The 15239-nt window shown below is 47.2% G+C and overlaps 4 protein-coding genes and 3 non-coding genes across 10 annotated transcripts; 5 read left to right on the top strand and 2 right to left on the bottom strand.

The window, feature by feature from the left end:
* Positions 1-560: 560 nt before the first annotated feature.
* trnar-acg (transfer RNA arginine (anticodon ACG)) lies at positions 561-633 on the top strand. Its single transcript has one exon. It is a non-coding gene; the product is annotated as a tRNA-Arg (tRNA).
* A 513-nt stretch (positions 634-1146) lies between these two features.
* On the top strand, positions 1147-1218 carry trnaw-cca (transfer RNA tryptophan (anticodon CCA)). Its single transcript has one exon. It is a non-coding gene; the product is annotated as a tRNA-Trp (tRNA).
* A 2938-nt stretch (positions 1219-4156) lies between these two features.
* trnaw-cca (transfer RNA tryptophan (anticodon CCA)) lies at positions 4157-4228 on the top strand. The gene has a single exon. It is a non-coding gene; the product is annotated as a tRNA-Trp (tRNA).
* A 40-nt stretch (positions 4229-4268) lies between these two features.
* Positions 4269-6516, bottom strand: snf8 (SNF8 subunit of ESCRT-II). Its single transcript, XM_077625047.1, has 8 exons — positions 5812-6516; positions 5692-5742; positions 5454-5592; positions 5273-5377; positions 5122-5194; positions 4859-5000; positions 4708-4782; positions 4269-4637 (listed from the first exon to the last, which is right to left on the bottom strand). Exons 1-8 carry the CDS (start codon positions 5863-5865, stop codon positions 4500-4502), a joined length of 777 nt encoding a protein of 258 aa, XP_077481173.1. The 5' UTR covers positions 5866-6516; the 3' UTR covers positions 4269-4499.
* Positions 6434-11347, top strand: msl1b (MSL complex subunit 1b). 2 transcript variants are annotated; one of them, XM_077625042.1, is made up of 10 exons: positions 6434-6593; positions 7079-7134; positions 7571-8156; positions 8252-8451; positions 8837-9168; positions 9238-9368; positions 9435-9502; positions 9755-9879; positions 9965-10037; positions 10382-11347. In XM_077625042.1, the coding sequence occupies exons 3-10, from the start codon at positions 7611-7613 to the stop codon at positions 10470-10472; spliced, it is 1566 nt and encodes a 521-aa protein (XP_077481168.1). In that variant the 5' UTR covers positions 6434-6593; positions 7079-7134; positions 7571-7610; the 3' UTR covers positions 10473-11347. The 2 variants fall into 2 exon arrangements, with proteins under 2 accessions (XP_077481168.1, XP_077481169.1); XM_077625043.1 differs by lacking the exon at positions 6434-6593 and adding an exon at positions 6612-6845.
* On the bottom strand, positions 11223-13555 carry chmp2a (charged multivesicular body protein 2A). Its single transcript, XM_077625049.1, has 6 exons — positions 13387-13555; positions 12766-12933; positions 12513-12692; positions 12310-12440; positions 12081-12142; positions 11223-11973 (listed from the first exon to the last, which is right to left on the bottom strand). Exons 2-6 carry the CDS (start codon positions 12931-12933, stop codon positions 11852-11854), a joined length of 663 nt encoding a protein of 220 aa, XP_077481175.1. The 5' UTR covers positions 13387-13555; the 3' UTR covers positions 11223-11851.
* mrm1 (mitochondrial rRNA methyltransferase 1 homolog (S. cerevisiae)) lies at positions 13374-15224 on the top strand. 3 transcript variants are annotated; one of them, XM_077625045.1, is made up of 3 exons: positions 13374-13714; positions 13805-13876; positions 14030-15224. In XM_077625045.1, the coding sequence occupies exons 2-3, from the start codon at positions 13845-13847 to the stop codon at positions 15057-15059; spliced, it is 1062 nt and encodes a 353-aa protein (XP_077481171.1). In that variant the 5' UTR covers positions 13374-13714; positions 13805-13844; the 3' UTR covers positions 15060-15224. The 3 variants fall into 3 exon arrangements, with proteins under 3 accessions (XP_077481171.1, XP_077481170.1, XP_077481172.1); XM_077625046.1 differs by having other exon boundaries at positions 13703-13722; XM_077625044.1 differs by having other exon boundaries at positions 13374-13876.
* Positions 15225-15239: the final 15 nt, after the last annotated feature.

Below are 15239 nucleotides of genomic sequence, written 5' to 3'. Positions count from 1 at the left end.
AAAATGCAAGCCCAATATTTTTATATGTCAAAAGCCCCCCTTTGATTATAGTATTGGACGGAACTGTTCAAATTGGCCAACGATTCTTAACAAATTGCGGGATTTGTCTCCCTCTAGTGGCAGTAGTGCCATTTTCCAGGATACTTGAAAAAGCACATTGCATCATCGGACAATCCTGGTTCGATACTCGGTCGTGGCAAGAGTTTATACATACATAAATGTATATATATTTAAGAAAATAAACGAAAACACTGCCCATTGTAGTTTTAAACAGCTAGCCCAACAAGCGAAAATTATTATTTAGGTTAAACTAAGTGAGTAGTCCTCGTACGTTTACGGTCTTAAAAAATACACACACACGCGCACGCACACGCGCGCACGCACACACGCGCGCACACAAAACACTGAGTAATCAGTGCCATCTTCATCTGACTTTTGCTGTTTTTCCATAAATGTTTTGAAATGTATGAAGAAATACAGAACGCCATTGCCTGCCATTTCAAAAAGGATCGGTAGACGCTTTTTCGGATTTGTTGACGTCGCGACTATCATCTGCCATCGGGCTAGTGGCGCAATGGATAACGCGTCTGACTACGGATCAGAAGATTCTAGGTTCGACTCCTGGCTAGCTCGTAATGTTTTTTTGTTTTAAATAGCGAAATAACCCTTTTTCAGTTTTTTTCTTGGGGGCTATATTTATACTGATATAAAACATGAGTGAACGCAGCACACAGTAAGTTTGAAAAACAGAAGTGTAATGCCACAGTAACAGTGGTTGTTTTCACTCATCCAAAGATGGTACTGTATTAGCCTGATTTTTGTTCTTATTATGTTTTATTTCAGCATGCACAACTCTACTCCCATTGTCACCCAAGTGGCATTCAGGGACATCCCGCACCCACCGGTATTTGCTGCTGCTCCACTCTTGCTGCACACTTTTTGCCCAGACCACGCGATTGGGTGGGCATCTTTAAGGTAGGATAGATTTTCTTAAAAACTAACAAGGAACATTCTTGGAAACATGGGGCTATTTAGGTTGTCTGAAACTCCAGGATCCCTGTCTAATATCTCAAGAATGCTATTGTAATCGTTTATGGTACTTAAGTTCATTTTCTTTTCTTTTGTTAGTAGGATTGCAAATACCAGGACCTTGTGGCGCAATGGTAGCGCGTCTGACTCCAGATCAGAAGGTTGCGTGTTCAATTCACGTCAGGGTCACTGCGTGCCTTGAGATCATTTTCTGATCAGACAATATATGGCTTTAATCCTTTCCCTAGGCACTTTCTTGCATATTTTGAGCTGGATTGGATGCGTGGACCTTAATTTTCATTGTGTAATGACTCAAGAACTCAAGGATTTAGCTTTTGGAAGTCAACCAGCTGATACCAAGACCTTGTAGCGCAACGGGGGAATATGCCTCGGTCAGCGGACGCAAGAGTGACAAGCGGAGCAGACGAGCAGTGCGTTCTATACGTACAGCTACCCGCAGACTGCTCGGCTCACCGCGACAAGTCCTCGAGCTCCCGTTCACCGATGCTGAACTGCAGACAGCGCTGTCCCAACTTAAAGCGGGCAAGGCAGCTGGACCCGACGACATAGCCCCGGACCTTCTAAAAAATCTTCCGGCAAACATCCTTCCCGAACTACTCCATATCATCAACACCAGCTGGCTAGAGGGCTGGTGTCCACAAGCTTGGCGAGTGGCCACCATCATCCCTTTCCTCAAAAAAGGGAAGTCACCAAAGGACGTTGGGAACTACAGACCCATCGCCCTCACCTCTACGCTTAGCAAAACAATGGAAAGGCTCATCGTGAACCGTCTCGCCTGGTGGTTGGAAGATAAACAGCTTCTCAGCCACTGGCAAGCCGGTTTTCGAAAGGGAAGAAGCACGACGGACCAGGCCTTGCGACTGTCGCAGTTCATCTCTGATGGCTTCCAGTCGACTCAACGGCAACGCACGCTTGCAACATTCTTTGACTTCAGCAAGGCATTCGACCAGGTATGGAGAACAGGTCTCTTACAAAAAATGGCAGACCTGGGGGTCCCCTACCGCTTCATCAGATGGATCGCCAGCTGGCTCACAAATCGCACAGCCAGGGTCAGGATCAACAATACCATCGGCAGGAGCAGAACCTTCAAAGAAGGGCTCCCCCAAGGCTCGGTCCTGTCACCCCTCTTATTCATCATCTACATTAATGACCTCCTCGACAAGTTCAACGACTCCACCCTGGTCAGCGCCTATGCAGACGATCTGGCTCTTGCTTGTCGGGGTAGGAACAAAGAGGAGGTGGAAAGCAGACTTCAAGCGGAGGTGGAAAAAGTCTGGAGGTGGAGTTCCGAGGCACACCTAAACCTTAACACCACCAAGTGTGAGGCGTCATTTTTTAGCCTGGACTCAGCTGAGGCCAAATGGCAACCAAAGATCTTAATAAATGGCGCCACCCTCAAGCATAACCCCACCCCCACTTTTCTTGGCGTATCTTTTGACCGACAACTCACGTTTGCAGAGCAAGCGAAAAAGGTCCGCCAAACCATGTCCAAAAGAACGAACCTCCTCCGCAAACTCAGTGGCACATCCTGGGGTTGGCAACCAAACGACCTTAGAACGGTGTATATTGCCACCCAGAGAAGTCTTGCGGAGTACGCAGCACCGGCATGGGCCCCCTGGCTGGCCCAAACTCACCTCAAATCCCTTGAAACCGCCCAACTGGAAGCAGCCCGCGCCATAACCCACCACCTCAGGTCTACCCCCACCGAAGCAGTCCTACATGAGGCACATCTCACACCCCTCTCATCCCGCCTCAAGTTACAAGCACTTCTTAAGGCGGATGCCTGGAACCAGCTGCCTCCTTCTGATCCCCGACACCGCCTCCTCCATGAAAACGTTAAAATGCGTTTGCAAAAGAAGCCAGACTGGCGATCATCGACCCTTCCCCGTCTTACCGCTCTCGAACTCCATACCCCTTGCACATACTCTTCCCATCCCTGCCCACCCTGGCTATTACCCCCCCCCATCCAAACCGCCTTTACCGCAGTCTCTAAACACATGCCGACCATCACCCAAAGAGACAAGGCAGAAGAGCTCATCAGAAGCATGGGCAAACCGGACCTACAGATCTTCACAGATGGATCCACCAAAGAAGGCACTGCGGACGGTGGTGCAGGTTTTGTCGTCATTAAGGAGAGTGCAATCATCCACCAATGGCATGGTGCCACTGGCAGCCGCAGCAGCTCCTACCACTCTGAAAAAGTGGCACTGACCGAGGCACTCTCCTGGCTGAGGGAAACAGCAGACTGGCAGACATCAATTATCCTCAGTGACTGCAAATCGCTGGTCCAAGCCATGGGAAACCCCCATACGCAAGACCCCGCCATTCGGAGACTACAGGGTGACATCGCCCTTTTCCCTCCGCCTAAGCGACTGCAGCTACTGTGGATCCCGGGCCACTGCAACATATGCGGAAACGACCTGGCTGATGCCCTAGCTAAACTTGGCTCGTTAGATGACCAAACCAATACCCCCCCGGACGCAGCCACAAGACGTGCCATCATCCAACGTGAAGATCGCTCCCCCCCCCTCTCCCACCCCCGCCTTCTGCAGACCTACACTACAAAAGTCACAGAGGAAGAACTTGCCCTATCGAAAGGAGACCGCACAGACCTGATCCGTTTCCGCAGTGGACACCACCCCCTGCTCCGCCGTTGGCTCCACCTTGTGGGGAAATCCGACTCGGATCGCTGCCGCCTGTGCGACGAGGACACGGAGTCGTCTGAACACTTATGGCTCCGCTGTCCGGCCTTAATGACCGAACGCTACCATCGCGGCTTGGGCAACTCCCTGGATGAACTTATCCGTGTTCCAGTGGCAGCCCTAGCGCTGCTGAGGGTAATCCTCAGGCGCCTGAGGTGAAAAAGAAGAAGAAGAAGAAGAAGACGGTAGCGCGTCTGACTCCAGATCAGAAGGTTGCGTGTTCAAATCACGTCAGGGTCAACATGTTCTTTGGTGCCATCTTCTAATGAGACGGTTTATGCTTCTTCTCTGGGTTAACCATGATCTCTCTTGGCGACTTGTTTAGGTTGTCTGATCCTGATCTAATATCTCAAGTCCTCTGCTCTTATTGGTTCGGATACTTAAAGTAGAAACACATAAAGCAGGATCTTGTGGCGCAATGGTAGCGCGTCTGACTCCAGATCAGAAGGTTGCGTGTTCAAATCACGTCAAGGTCAGTATAAAGTGTCTTATATTTACCAAAAACTGGACAATGTCTTCTGGAAATGACACCTGTCTTAATGTGGTTTTATTGATCAAAGATACTTTGACAATGTTTTAGAATAATAAAAAAAGGCTCAACTGTTCTTGTTCAAGTTAACATTTATGTAAAGACAGCGTTTCACTGCAGGATATGAATGACTCATCTTTTCTTTTTAAATATAATTTTACAGTATATAAGCAAGGGAGCTGCATCGTAAACATGTGCACGTCCGGACGTCGGCCCGCTCACGGGCTCATCTGATTGGCCTCCTCGGGCGTGACGTCCCGAGACGTGAGCTCGGAGAAGAGGGCGGGCAGCCAGTACTGCGGCTCGCCCGACGCCTGAGCATCCAGCCAGGCCAGGCCCTCTTTCAGCAGGTGGTCCTGGCAATGACAAGACAGCTTCAAGGGTCTACTTTCTGTTCCAGGTTTCAACGCCGTTCGGCCAACTCACCAGGACGTGACTTGCTCGCTCCTTTTCCCACTTGAGACCCTCCTTTATCTCGCTCACTGTCACGTAGCCCTTCTTCTACAAATGAAGGACAGTTAGAATTGTTTTTTAGTTTTTCTTCTTGAAGTTGAAGACAAATCCTTTTAGTTTTTACCTCAGCCAGCTGCAGGACCACCGTGTGGTCCATGTTAAGCTCCGCCGGTACCGACTGGACCAAATAGGAGCCGCCCACGGGAATCATTCCAAAACCGTTGCCCATGACTTTGAGTTTCTTGATGGCTCGCACCAGGTCATCCCTGCAGACACAGCCATGTTAAATGTAGCAAATCTATACTGTGAAATTTCCTGTATGTGAAGCCTCAATTGCCGATGAATTCAGCATTATTTTTAAAGAATTCTTATCTTTAAAAAACGTACTGGCTGACATCTTGAGCATATTTCCCACGTCCCTTCAGCACCCTGTGATGGAGTTCATCCAAAGTGATGAGCCCTGACAAGGATTTAAAAAAAAAAGCAAAATCCATTACAATGGTCATTTCGATAGAATAAAAATTCTTCTATCACCAACCTCCGTTTCTGTGTTTGAGGGCCAAGCAAACCTCGATAATCTGCACGCCGAGTTCATAGTAGAAGTCGCCCACGCCCAGCATCTCGGACCAAAAACCTTTGCCGGCTGTCAACAAAACAAACACACTTGGATCACGACATCCGAGAGTTGGCGCTAACGTTCTTCTTGTAGTGGCTCTCACAGGCAAGTGGGTCAACTCCGATGGTGGCACACATTTCCTGGAACTGGACCCTGAACTGGGAGCTTTTACGGATTTCCTGTTTGTGCTTGCTGGCAAACTCCTCCAAATTGGACTTGAAGGTGTCGAGCTGCTTGGACATCTAACAGGGAAAATAACCAATATGATGATTTTCAAACAAAAATCACACAATAGTAAACCAAGGTTAAAAAAGAGGAATAAAGCAGGTGAGTAAACTTGCCTGAACTATCTGATCTTCAGCAAGAACATTTCCTCTCTCTTTATATTTGGCCTGAAAATAATATATCAATTGAGTCAAAGTATTTTTTTATCGCAGTATTTTGTATTTTCTATTTCTTACCTCTGCTAATTTCTTCTTAGCGATGGCACCCGCCCCGACGCCTCTCCGGTGCATGCTGATTTTCAATAAAATAATAACAATGACAATAAAAACACGAAAATTAATGAAAAAGAAAAAAAATAAGACAGCTTCTGACGTTACGAAACTGTATAAAGTAGGTTTACACCAACGTAACCGAATTTTTTTCTCACTTTTCACTGTGAGACGCAACAATTTAAAATTTGAGCTGTCATTAATTAATCGTACGAATATAGTTGTAGTAGTAGAGCGACTAAAACTTATATTTTTATGTAAAAATGCTTTGAGTTGGAGCTAGACGGGTTACTTCCGTGCAAGGTCTTCCATGTTTACTGTTTGTGTAATGACAGCCACCATTACGGGGATACTGCCCCCTTGTGGTACGGCGAATACATGCACTCCATTTTCATGAGTCATTGTAGGTAGTTTTCAAATTAGATTGTGGATTATTGTTGAAACAAAAATGAATTACAAGCATTTACTAAAATATGTTATTTCTCTCATGATAAATGTGTTGGATTTCGTAAAGGAAAGACAATATAATTACTAGCACTTCATATATGCTCATAACGTTCTGTGTAGCGTTTCTGAATACTTTTAAGCCTATTGTCTAAAAAAGCGAGGATTTTCTGCGGTGTGTCCTTACGGAAACCTCAAAGTAAGACATGGCCATCTTGCACGACGCGCATGCGTACTACAGAACGCTTTAAAACGACTTGAGGAGGGAACATGACGAGCGTTGTTGGACTTCAATTTTAAACCACGTAAGATGAAAATTGCAAGTAATTGTGTTATACTAAAATGTCCGCAGTAAATTAGGGCGGTAAAACGCTCCTATGGCGGCTAATTTGCTTTGGGCGCGCGTTTTCGTGTCCTTGGCTAAGCTAGCAGGCTAACTACGGGAGCTATGTAGCTGTTATTGTTTTTTTTCACGGCGAGCTAAAATGGAGGTTGCTTCACTGCCCCTTTCGGGTCCTTGAACGCCCCCCCGCACTCAGGGGTTAACCGTCGCTAAAGTGAGTAGTTAGCTTATGGTGTATTGTAGTTTTTGCGTGTTTGTGTGGCGTGGGCACGCTTGTGTCGCTTGGCTCGGGGTTTTCCAACCCCGGCGTGCGTGTGACTCGTATAAAAAGTCATGATTCGCACGGGTTTGACATGAAGGAGAGCGTAATTGTTCACAAGCGACACGACGTTGTGTTCAGTGACTGTCACAAACAATGCCGTTGTTTTACGTCTTTTGTATTTGCAGGCTTTGTCTCTGCTCAAATTGAAGCAAGGGTGGTTCTATTCTGACCAGTCGCACAGGTGCGTATTAACGACCTACGTTGACACAAATTTAACACTGGAATTTTCCAAAATACTCTTAATTTTTGGGTATATCTGTAGCTCCTGTTGCCCCCAAAATACCAACTTCCACCGCAAAACGTTTGTCACTCACTATGAGTTAGCTAAAAGGATCTGGTACTCTTTGGGTGACTCAAATCTAGCTCCTTGGCCTTTGTCAAAACCTAGACAAAGGGTCCTCACAGCCCCTTTTTAAGCATATCCTACAAAACAGGATATGCTTGAATTTATTTGTTAAACTGAAATGCATACTTTATGACATCTGGAAGCCATGCAAGGAAGGTAGGAAGTCCACACCGGAAGGTTGGAACAATATTTTCGTTTGGTTGAATGGTTGAAAGGAAAAAGCGAGATTGCGTCTTTCAAAATTGAAAGAAGTTGTGTTTTGACTCTTTAGGGGGCAGCCGTTGGCCACAGTGGCATCATGACCAGTTGCCATGAGCATGAGAGCCACCCCGGGTCCGCATTTGGGGTCCAAGGCCAACGCTGACGCCATAGGCGGGACATTCACTTTGCTTCCCTTGAGCCTCAGGGGGGAGTCCCGCGACTCGCCCTCGGATGCTCCGGGCAACTTCGGCTGGGCCCAAAAGATCCCGAGCAGGTCCGAGCGCTCGGAGCAGACTTACATGAGCGGCGACGTCTCGGAAGTCGTCGAAGCAGACCGGGCCGCCGCGGGGGTTCCGCCCCCCGTCGGACCAATGGGGGGCGAGGGCACCCCGGCCAAAGGCAAGCCATTCTCGGTGGACGGCATGGAAAACCCTCAGATGGCGCCCAACAACAACGCGGCCAGGGACGCGGCGTCGGTGGAAGCGGCGTCCGAGGGCAAGTGGAAGAACCTCCGCAAGAGCCCGGCCAACCCGCACACGCAGGCCAACTGCCTGCGACAGATCCTGCTCCTGCAGCTGGACCTGATCGAGCAGCAGCAGCAGCAGATCCAGTCCAAGGACAAGGAGATCGACGACCTCAAGGCGGACAAGGAGACGGTACCTCCCCCTAAACGGGTCTTGCGGGTAAACCGCCGTCCCACCTCTAAGGGTTCTGAGTCTTGTTTTTCCTCCTTTGTGCTGCGCTCGTCTAGCTCCTGGCGCGTATCGAGCGCATGGAGCGGCGCCTGCAGCTCACCAAGAAGGACCCGCCGCGCGACAAGCGCCTCTTCCAGCCCCTGGAGCCTTGGACCCCGGACAAGGATGATGTGTGGGACCTGGAAGTGGAGGAGAGCCCGCAGGCCAACGCGGTCGCCATGATGCCCTTAAATCGAGGGGGCAAAGGGCAGAAGAGGTGAGATGCGCGTGACCCCAATTTTGGAACAAAACTACCCCAGTATTATAGAAACATCAAATGGTTATTAGTATAGTAAAGCCCCAAAAATTCCAAAGTTCCCCGTTTTATTTTTTTTTAATCTATATTTTTTCAAATGAGTTGGGCAGCGCAAAGTAACATTAAGTAAATTACGTTTAAATTTTTATTTTGGCATCAACTAATAACATTTTTGTATTAATAGTATTAATAGACAGTGTTTGTAAGCAAGTCAGTGTTTTAATACCCACACACCACACCATAGAAGATTAAAAAAAAAAAGAATAAATTCTTAGTTACTTTTCAATATTTCCTATATAACACTCATCAAACTTTTTTTTTAATTTTATTTTTAACCCGGTCACAGGAAATCCTGCTTCGGGGAATCCAAACTCCAGAAGTCCCGTGGCAAAACCTCCAAGTTCAGCCCGCCCAAGCCGGAAAGTCAGCCGGCGTCCCCCTCTCAGCGAGAACTACGCAGCAAGGAAACGGCGCTCGAGAAGAGTGCCCCCTTCAGGCTGCCCTTCAAGGAGGACCCGGCGGAACTGAGCTGCCAGATGGAGGACCTCCCCTTCCTGTCCACCACGGAGATGTACCTGTGCTGCTGGAACCGAGCGCCCGCGTCGCCGCTGCGCGAGTCTTCTCCCAAGAAGAAGAACAGCAACGACGAGGAGGAGGACGAAGAGGAGGAGGCGGCCAGTGAGCGGACGTCCGCTCGACGCCCGTTGACGTCTTCCCGGTTGTCCTTAACCTTGAAACTTCTTTCAGACGTGGCCGATGCCCACTCCACCATTAGCCTGCCTTTCCCGTCTTCGTGCCGACTCTCGGTCCCGTCGTGGCGGGAAAACGTCATAGAGCCGTCCCCGTCCGGCGAGGATTTCGACTCTGACGCCCAAGAGGTAAGACGGCGGCAAACGAAGGGGCGGGGGAGATGACTAAACTCAACGTGCATCTCGTCTGTCCAGCCGCTTGACGACGGCGTTTTCCTCAAAAGACACGCAAAGTTGGAACTGGATGAAAAGAGGAGGAAGAGGTGACTTTTTTTTTTTCCTCACCCACCAAATTTTGCCAGAAAACTGCACTTTATGTAGCAGCTTATAGTCCGTTAGTTACGTAACAAAGTTTGTTTTTTTCCCTTTTTTTTTTTGTAGGGCAACTGAAATGTTTCTCCTAAAGTCTTAAATTTCACTTCTACTGACAAAGGAAATTGAAATAAATTGATCACATATCACAACTCATTTTCGATCACGATAACCATGCTTTTGTTGTTTTCGCACGCACGCAGGTGGGACATCCAACGGATCAGAGAGCAGCGCATGTTTCAGCGCTTGCAGCAGCGCATGAACAGGAAGAAGGTGATCCCGGAGTCGGAACCCGAGCTGTCGTCGTTCTATCCGGAAACGGAAGACGGTGAGGCCTTTTTCCATCGTGCTCAACCGGGAGAATTTTCAATTCATTTTCTAATAATGTCTTTTTTCCTTCCTGCTCCTTCTAGTTGAAGCGATCATGATCACGCCCTTCTTGCCGGTGGTGGCCTTTGGTCGCCCGTTGCCCAAACTCTCGCAAGAGTAAGTTCCAATTTGAATATGGGATTTAGATGAGCATAAAAAAAATATAGTTCATAATACGCACGGTATGGTCATCCTTTATTTTGGCGAGTTTTGAGGCTGTCTGTGAAAAAGACATACAAAATGAGGGGTATGAATGAAAAAAGTTGGCAAAAATGGCCACCAGAAAACTTCCTGGCAATGTCAAAATAAAAGCATACTGAATTTTTTATTATTTGTTTCCCTCCGTGAAAAAGACATCAAAATGAGGGGTATGTGTGAAGAAAATTGGCGAAAATGGCCACCAGAAACTTCCTGTCAATGTCAAAATAAAAGCATACTGTTTTTTTTTTTCCCCCCTTTAGGAATTTTGAGCTACCTTGGCTGGACGAGCGCAGCCGCTGTCGCATCGAGGTGCCCAAGAAACACACTCCGCACCGGACGTGTCGTAAGTGAATGTCGCCGAGGCGGGAGACGGCGCGGGAGGGAACCGGCGCCGTCTCCCCGGCCGGCCTCGGAACACGCCACAAACGGTAGCTCCGTTCCCACCTTCTCATAACCTCACTCGGCAGACAACTTGAAAAAAAAAAAAAACCAGACTCGGGTGAAGAAATTTTCCCTCGGGCCAACCTGTTTTGCGAGGAGGGGCAAAAAAAAAAGAGAATAAGACGGGTCCTAATATTGTTTTCTCCGGTTTATTTTGTTGGCATTTATAGCACTCGCAAAGTTCTGTGCGCGACAGAAAGCTAGGCCCTTACAAGAGGTCAAGTTAACACGGACGGTAAGGTCGAATGGTTCGTCCCAGAAAAAAAAAATCATGCCGAGTCCTTTTTGTGTGCGTACGTAGTTGCATGGGTTAAAAGACAGTGGAAATAATGGTAGCATGGCTTAAGCCCTCGACGGAGGATTTTTTTTTCTGCTGCTCTTAGCGGGCAGTGGGAGGGAGAATATTGACACAAATAGTGAATGTTTAGATGTGGACTTCCTCCGTTGACATCGATCAGGGGTTGGTTTCAGAAGCAAAAGTTCTTAGCTTGTAGTTCTAACATGCTGCCACGCGCTTCCTCCGCAGTTACTTTTTTTCTCACCACGCAACAGCTATATTGTCCAAGTGCGTCGATGTTGGCTGGAAACTTTTTTTTTTTCTTTTCTTTCTTCTTCGCTCCCTTCTCTGTACATAGTGTTCACAAACAAATGTACATAAAACATGGCTGTTATTTTTTTATTATTTAATGTTGAAGGTGTTCATACATTCAAAATTCAACATGATTGTATGGTGACAAATTGAAAGTTGCATTTTCTTTTTGGAATAAAATGACCCTCTCTGCTCAGGGTTCTTTTTTGGTTTGTTTTTAAATTGGGCCTTTGCGTATGAAAACAGTTTCCAGTATACAATTGTGGATTTAAAAAAAAGCACTTTTGCTGGTGCTCTGCTACAATTCATGAAATACTTGTTCATTGTGGAAAAAGTTTATTATGCGACAAAACACCACCATTCCATCTAGAGGCGAAAATATGACTTTTTTGGAACACAAATGAGTATGTTTTTTGGTTGCTTTACTAAAATAAGCAGCCCTTTGGTGACCCACAATGCACAACTCACGTATTATATAAAATCTTCTGTTAACTTATTAGTGTTAGTTGTAACAGTAAAAAAAAATGCGAGTATGGACAACGCGTGTCAAGGCATTGTCAAAAAAAATTAAAAAAAAAAGGGGACAGGACATCAGTTCCTACCCAAGATGATATTTAATTTTGATAACATACCCACATCAAATGAAACACCGCAGAAAGAAAAAACCCAGACGTCCCTTCCAAAAGACGCGCGTTTGCGTTCAGTCTTTGCGGAGGTTATTGAGTCGTTCCTCCAGATCGGCGTCCGCGTCGGCCAGCGCCGCTTGAGGTTCGTTTTGCTTCTTCCCCGCTACCGACAGGCTTGCGCCGGTGGTTGGGAGATCTGGAAGCAAACAGATGTTTGAAATGGAAATACTATGTCATAGTAATGCACCCTCCCACCACTAATATATATACTCTTTTTATACTATACTAGTTTTTTGTTCTTACTTGATAGCTCGTCACTGAGTGTCAGACCCAGCTCGTCCAGGACTTGGGAAACGATGGCGTCACTGTGGGCGAATCGCCGTAGAAAAATGCAGGTAAATGTCACAGCCATGTTGAATGTGTCAAAAGTGGAGTCAAATGTTATTCTATTCAACCATCGTCAGAATGTGAATGGCACTTTTTTTTAAAATTATCTTTCCGTTTGAGCGGTAGCGGTACCGACGACGCCCACCTCTCGTCCTCGTCGTCTTCGTCCCCCATGGCGTCATCGATGGCGTCGTTCATCATCTCTTCCTTCATTTCCATGATCTCGCTCTGACGTTCAAAATCCATCATGATCTTCTGGATCTGAGGCAGTTTGAGCTGTCCACAAAGTCGCACACGACAGTTAGAACTTTCAAATCACTCTCCATTTTGAACACCCTTAAAATGTACCTGTCTGTTCATGGTGGCCATGGCTTTGGTGACACCCTTCATGGCCTGCGCCATGCTGTTATTGGATTTCAGGGTTTGTATCTTCAGACTGACGGCTTGAATGTTGGCCTTCATCATGATGAACTTCTTCACGTAGCGTCTCGTGCGCACCAAGTCTTTGGCCATGATTTTGACGGCGTCCTGCGGGCATCGCCATCACAAATTCAGGATTTGCTTAGCTCCCTTTCCTTTCCTCCCGAGTCAACTTACGCACCATTTGTCCCTGCTTGGCCATTTTCTTGATATCGGCGATGATCTTTTTCTCCTGCTGCTCCAGTTTCATTCGCTCTCTGTCCAGTTCTCTCATGGCTCGGTTGAGCGCTCTCTGGTTCTGCCTCAGCATCTCCTCTGGGGTCTTTCTCTTCCCGAACAGGAAATCCATCTTTCGGGAGGAAAAACGGACCGATTGAGCAAATCCATTCATTTTTAACAACGTGGACATATTTGTTTGGGAGCAACTTTGATGGTACATACTGAACCTATGAATCCAATTCTTATGACTTGATTTAAAAAAACCTTAACTCTCGCTTGTCATTGACGGCGATAGACGTCCAATCATTGCTGACTGGATCCTCCCAGTCAACATGGATTGGACGTCTATCGCAGTCAATGGCATTTCAACGCGATTTATTCACTGTCAGGATAAACGGATTGAACGTTTACCGTCCTCAATGTTAGTTAGTGTTTGGGTTAACCCACCATAATGCTATATTAAACTAAAGTGGCATTTTAGCGTAATGGCCCCCGAGGTGTTTTAGCGCCCGTCTTTTCTTCGACACATCTAATCCACCTCCACGGCTTGCATTATTAGACGTCCTAAAGTTTCTTGCCTTACCTTGATCCGCGTTCGTCCAAGCGGAACTTAAATTCAGACGACACACGACGTTTATTTGGATTTCCTCCCACAATAGCCTCCCAGACGACGACTTTTGTTTTTCTTTAGACGCTTCCGCGTTGGCCAGTTTCACTTCCGGGTAGTGATCTCATCGCGACGTCACAGCAGACGTCTTCCGTATTGTCAAATACCGGAGATGACGTCGAGAGTCACTGGCATGCTTCAGAATAAAGACTACATGAATTATTAGAGGTGGTCAAAGTAGCATTGTTTTTGGATTGCAGACGACGGGTAGTAATTCATAATTAATTAAGAAAATACTTTCAAGGTCGAAATGTACTAAGTACTTATTTTTAACACTGTTCTTGGTTTTTAGTTTATTATTTTGTAGTCCAAATCACTTACCGTTTTTTTTTAGAAACGCAACATCTCGACCTTCCAGATAAACGTGGTTATGAATGGATAATCGTCATTGTTTTGCTGATTTACGGTAACACCATTTGAAGCGTTTGCCAGATAATTATCGAAGAAAATGTTCCTATATTTGAATAACTCATCTTGTCTTTTGAAAGCACTTAATTAAATGTTCCCTAAAAGTTACCTTGTACAGTATGAGTTTACTCAATTATGCTTCGAAGCACAGGTTGCTGTTTATTGGGATGTGGAGATTTCCTAAGGGCATAAACTCACATTTTATCCACGATGGTCACAAAAGAGTGAGTAACGTCAGATCGTCAAGCAAGACTAAAGTGTCAAGAGGAAAACAGCCCAATGAGAGGACACCACCTAATAAGAGTCAGAATCCAGGAAGGCTATCATCAGAGCTGCAGAAGCTGGCTCTGGACGACTTTTCGCCCAATTGGGAGAGGCTCGCGAGACCTGAGCCATCCTCGGGGTCTCCGGACCAGTACGAGATAGTGTTTGGCATCGCCCCTTGTCTTCTGGCTCTCACCCAAGCTCGCCGGAAGCCCCTGAGACTGTTTGTGAAAGAAGGCGAGGCCTCACGGAGGTTCTCGCTCACCAAAGTATGCGAGGAAGCTCACCTGCGACAAGTTCCAATCCAGCGGGTCAGTAAAAGGGAGTTGGACAGGATGTCTTTAGGGCGGGTTCATCAAGGGTCTTGCCTGGAAGCCACGCCTCTAAGCTACTTGACGGAGGACTCGAACCCGAGTTCCAGCCCGACACCTCTATGGCTCGTTCTGGATGGGATTCAAGACCCAATGAATCTGGGCGCCATCTTGCGCTCGGCGTATTTCCTCGGCGTGGACCGAGTGGCCACCAGCGTCCGCAGCAGTTGCCCTTTGACCCCCGTGGTGAGCAAGGCCAGCGCTGGCATCATGGAGGTGATGGGCGTGTACGGGTACAAAGATCTGGAAAACATGGTCCGGGTCAAGGCGGAGCAAGGTTGGCGGGTGGTCGGGACGGTGGCGGCCGACGCGCCGGAACCTGGCCTTCCGGTCACGGCGTCTTTGGATTTCCGCACGAGCGCACCCACGCTGTTGCTCATCGGAGGAGAGGGTGACGGATTGTCGCGGAAGCTTCTGGATTTGTGTCAGATGCTCGTGACCATTCCCCCCGGGAGACAACTGGCACCCGGCGTAGAGTCGCTTAACGTGTCCGTGGCCACTGGAATCTTGCTTCACTCGGTTCTGGCCTCCAAAAGTCGTGCGTGACACGCCAAGATTGGCAAACTTTTTGCTCTCAATCATCACAGTTGAAAGGGACGGAAAGATAAGTATTGATTTGTGCCTTTTAAAAGGTCACAGTTTATCATAGTAAAGGCTTAACACGCATTTAAACGTGTATATGCGTTCTGAATAAATGTTTCATTTTGGCCATTTATGTTGTACTCT

Source organism: Stigmatopora argus, chromosome 18 (assembly GCF_051989625.1).
Source record: "Stigmatopora argus isolate UIUO_Sarg chromosome 18, RoL_Sarg_1.0, whole genome shotgun sequence".
In the NCBI taxonomy this organism is placed as follows: Eukaryota; Metazoa; Chordata; class Actinopteri; order Syngnathiformes; family Syngnathidae; genus Stigmatopora; species Stigmatopora argus.
Note: the sequence above shows the minus strand (reverse complement) of the source record. Positions and strands in the feature narration are given on the sequence as shown.

Bases quoted from the DNA above. Each gene is read 5' to 3' on its own strand.
- snf8 (XM_077625047.1), bottom strand. From the start codon at position 5,865: ATGCACCGGAGAGGCGTCGGGGCGGGTGCCATCGCTAAGAAGAAATTA. The intron at 5,378-5,453 runs GTGAGAGCCACT...TTTTGTTGACAG, and splicing joins CGGAGTTGACCCACTTGCCT to CCGGCAAAGGTTTTTGGTCC. The intron at 4,783-4,858 runs GTAAAAACTAAA...CTTCATTTGTAG, and splicing joins TGGTCCTGCAGCTGGCTGAG to AAGAAGGGCTACGTGACAGT.
- msl1b (XM_077625042.1), top strand. From the start codon at position 7,611: ATGAGCATGAGAGCCACCCCGGGTCCGCATTTGGGGTCCAAGGCCAAC. The intron at 9,169-9,237 runs GTGAGCGGACGT...AACTTCTTTCAG, and splicing joins CGAAGAGGAGGAGGCGGCCA to ACGTGGCCGATGCCCACTCC. The intron at 9,880-9,964 runs GTGAGGCCTTTT...TGCTCCTTCTAG, and splicing joins CTATCCGGAAACGGAAGACG to TTGAAGCGATCATGATCACG.
- chmp2a (XM_077625049.1), bottom strand. From the start codon at position 12,933: ATGGATTTCCTGTTCGGGAAGAGAAAGACCCCAGAGGAGATGCTGAGG. The intron at 12,693-12,765 runs GTGCGTAAGTTG...CGATGCCCGCAG, and splicing joins TGGCCAAGCAGGGACAAATG to GACGCCGTCAAAATCATGGC. The intron at 12,441-12,512 runs GTACATTTTAAG...CTTTGTGGACAG, and splicing joins TGGCCACCATGAACAGACAG to CTCAAACTGCCTCAGATCCA.
- mrm1 (XM_077625045.1), top strand. From the start codon at position 13,845: ATGGATAATCGTCATTGTTTTGCTGATTTACG. The intron at 13,877-14,029 runs GTAACACCATTT...TTCGAAGCACAG, and splicing joins CATTGTTTTGCTGATTTACG to GTTGCTGTTTATTGGGATGT.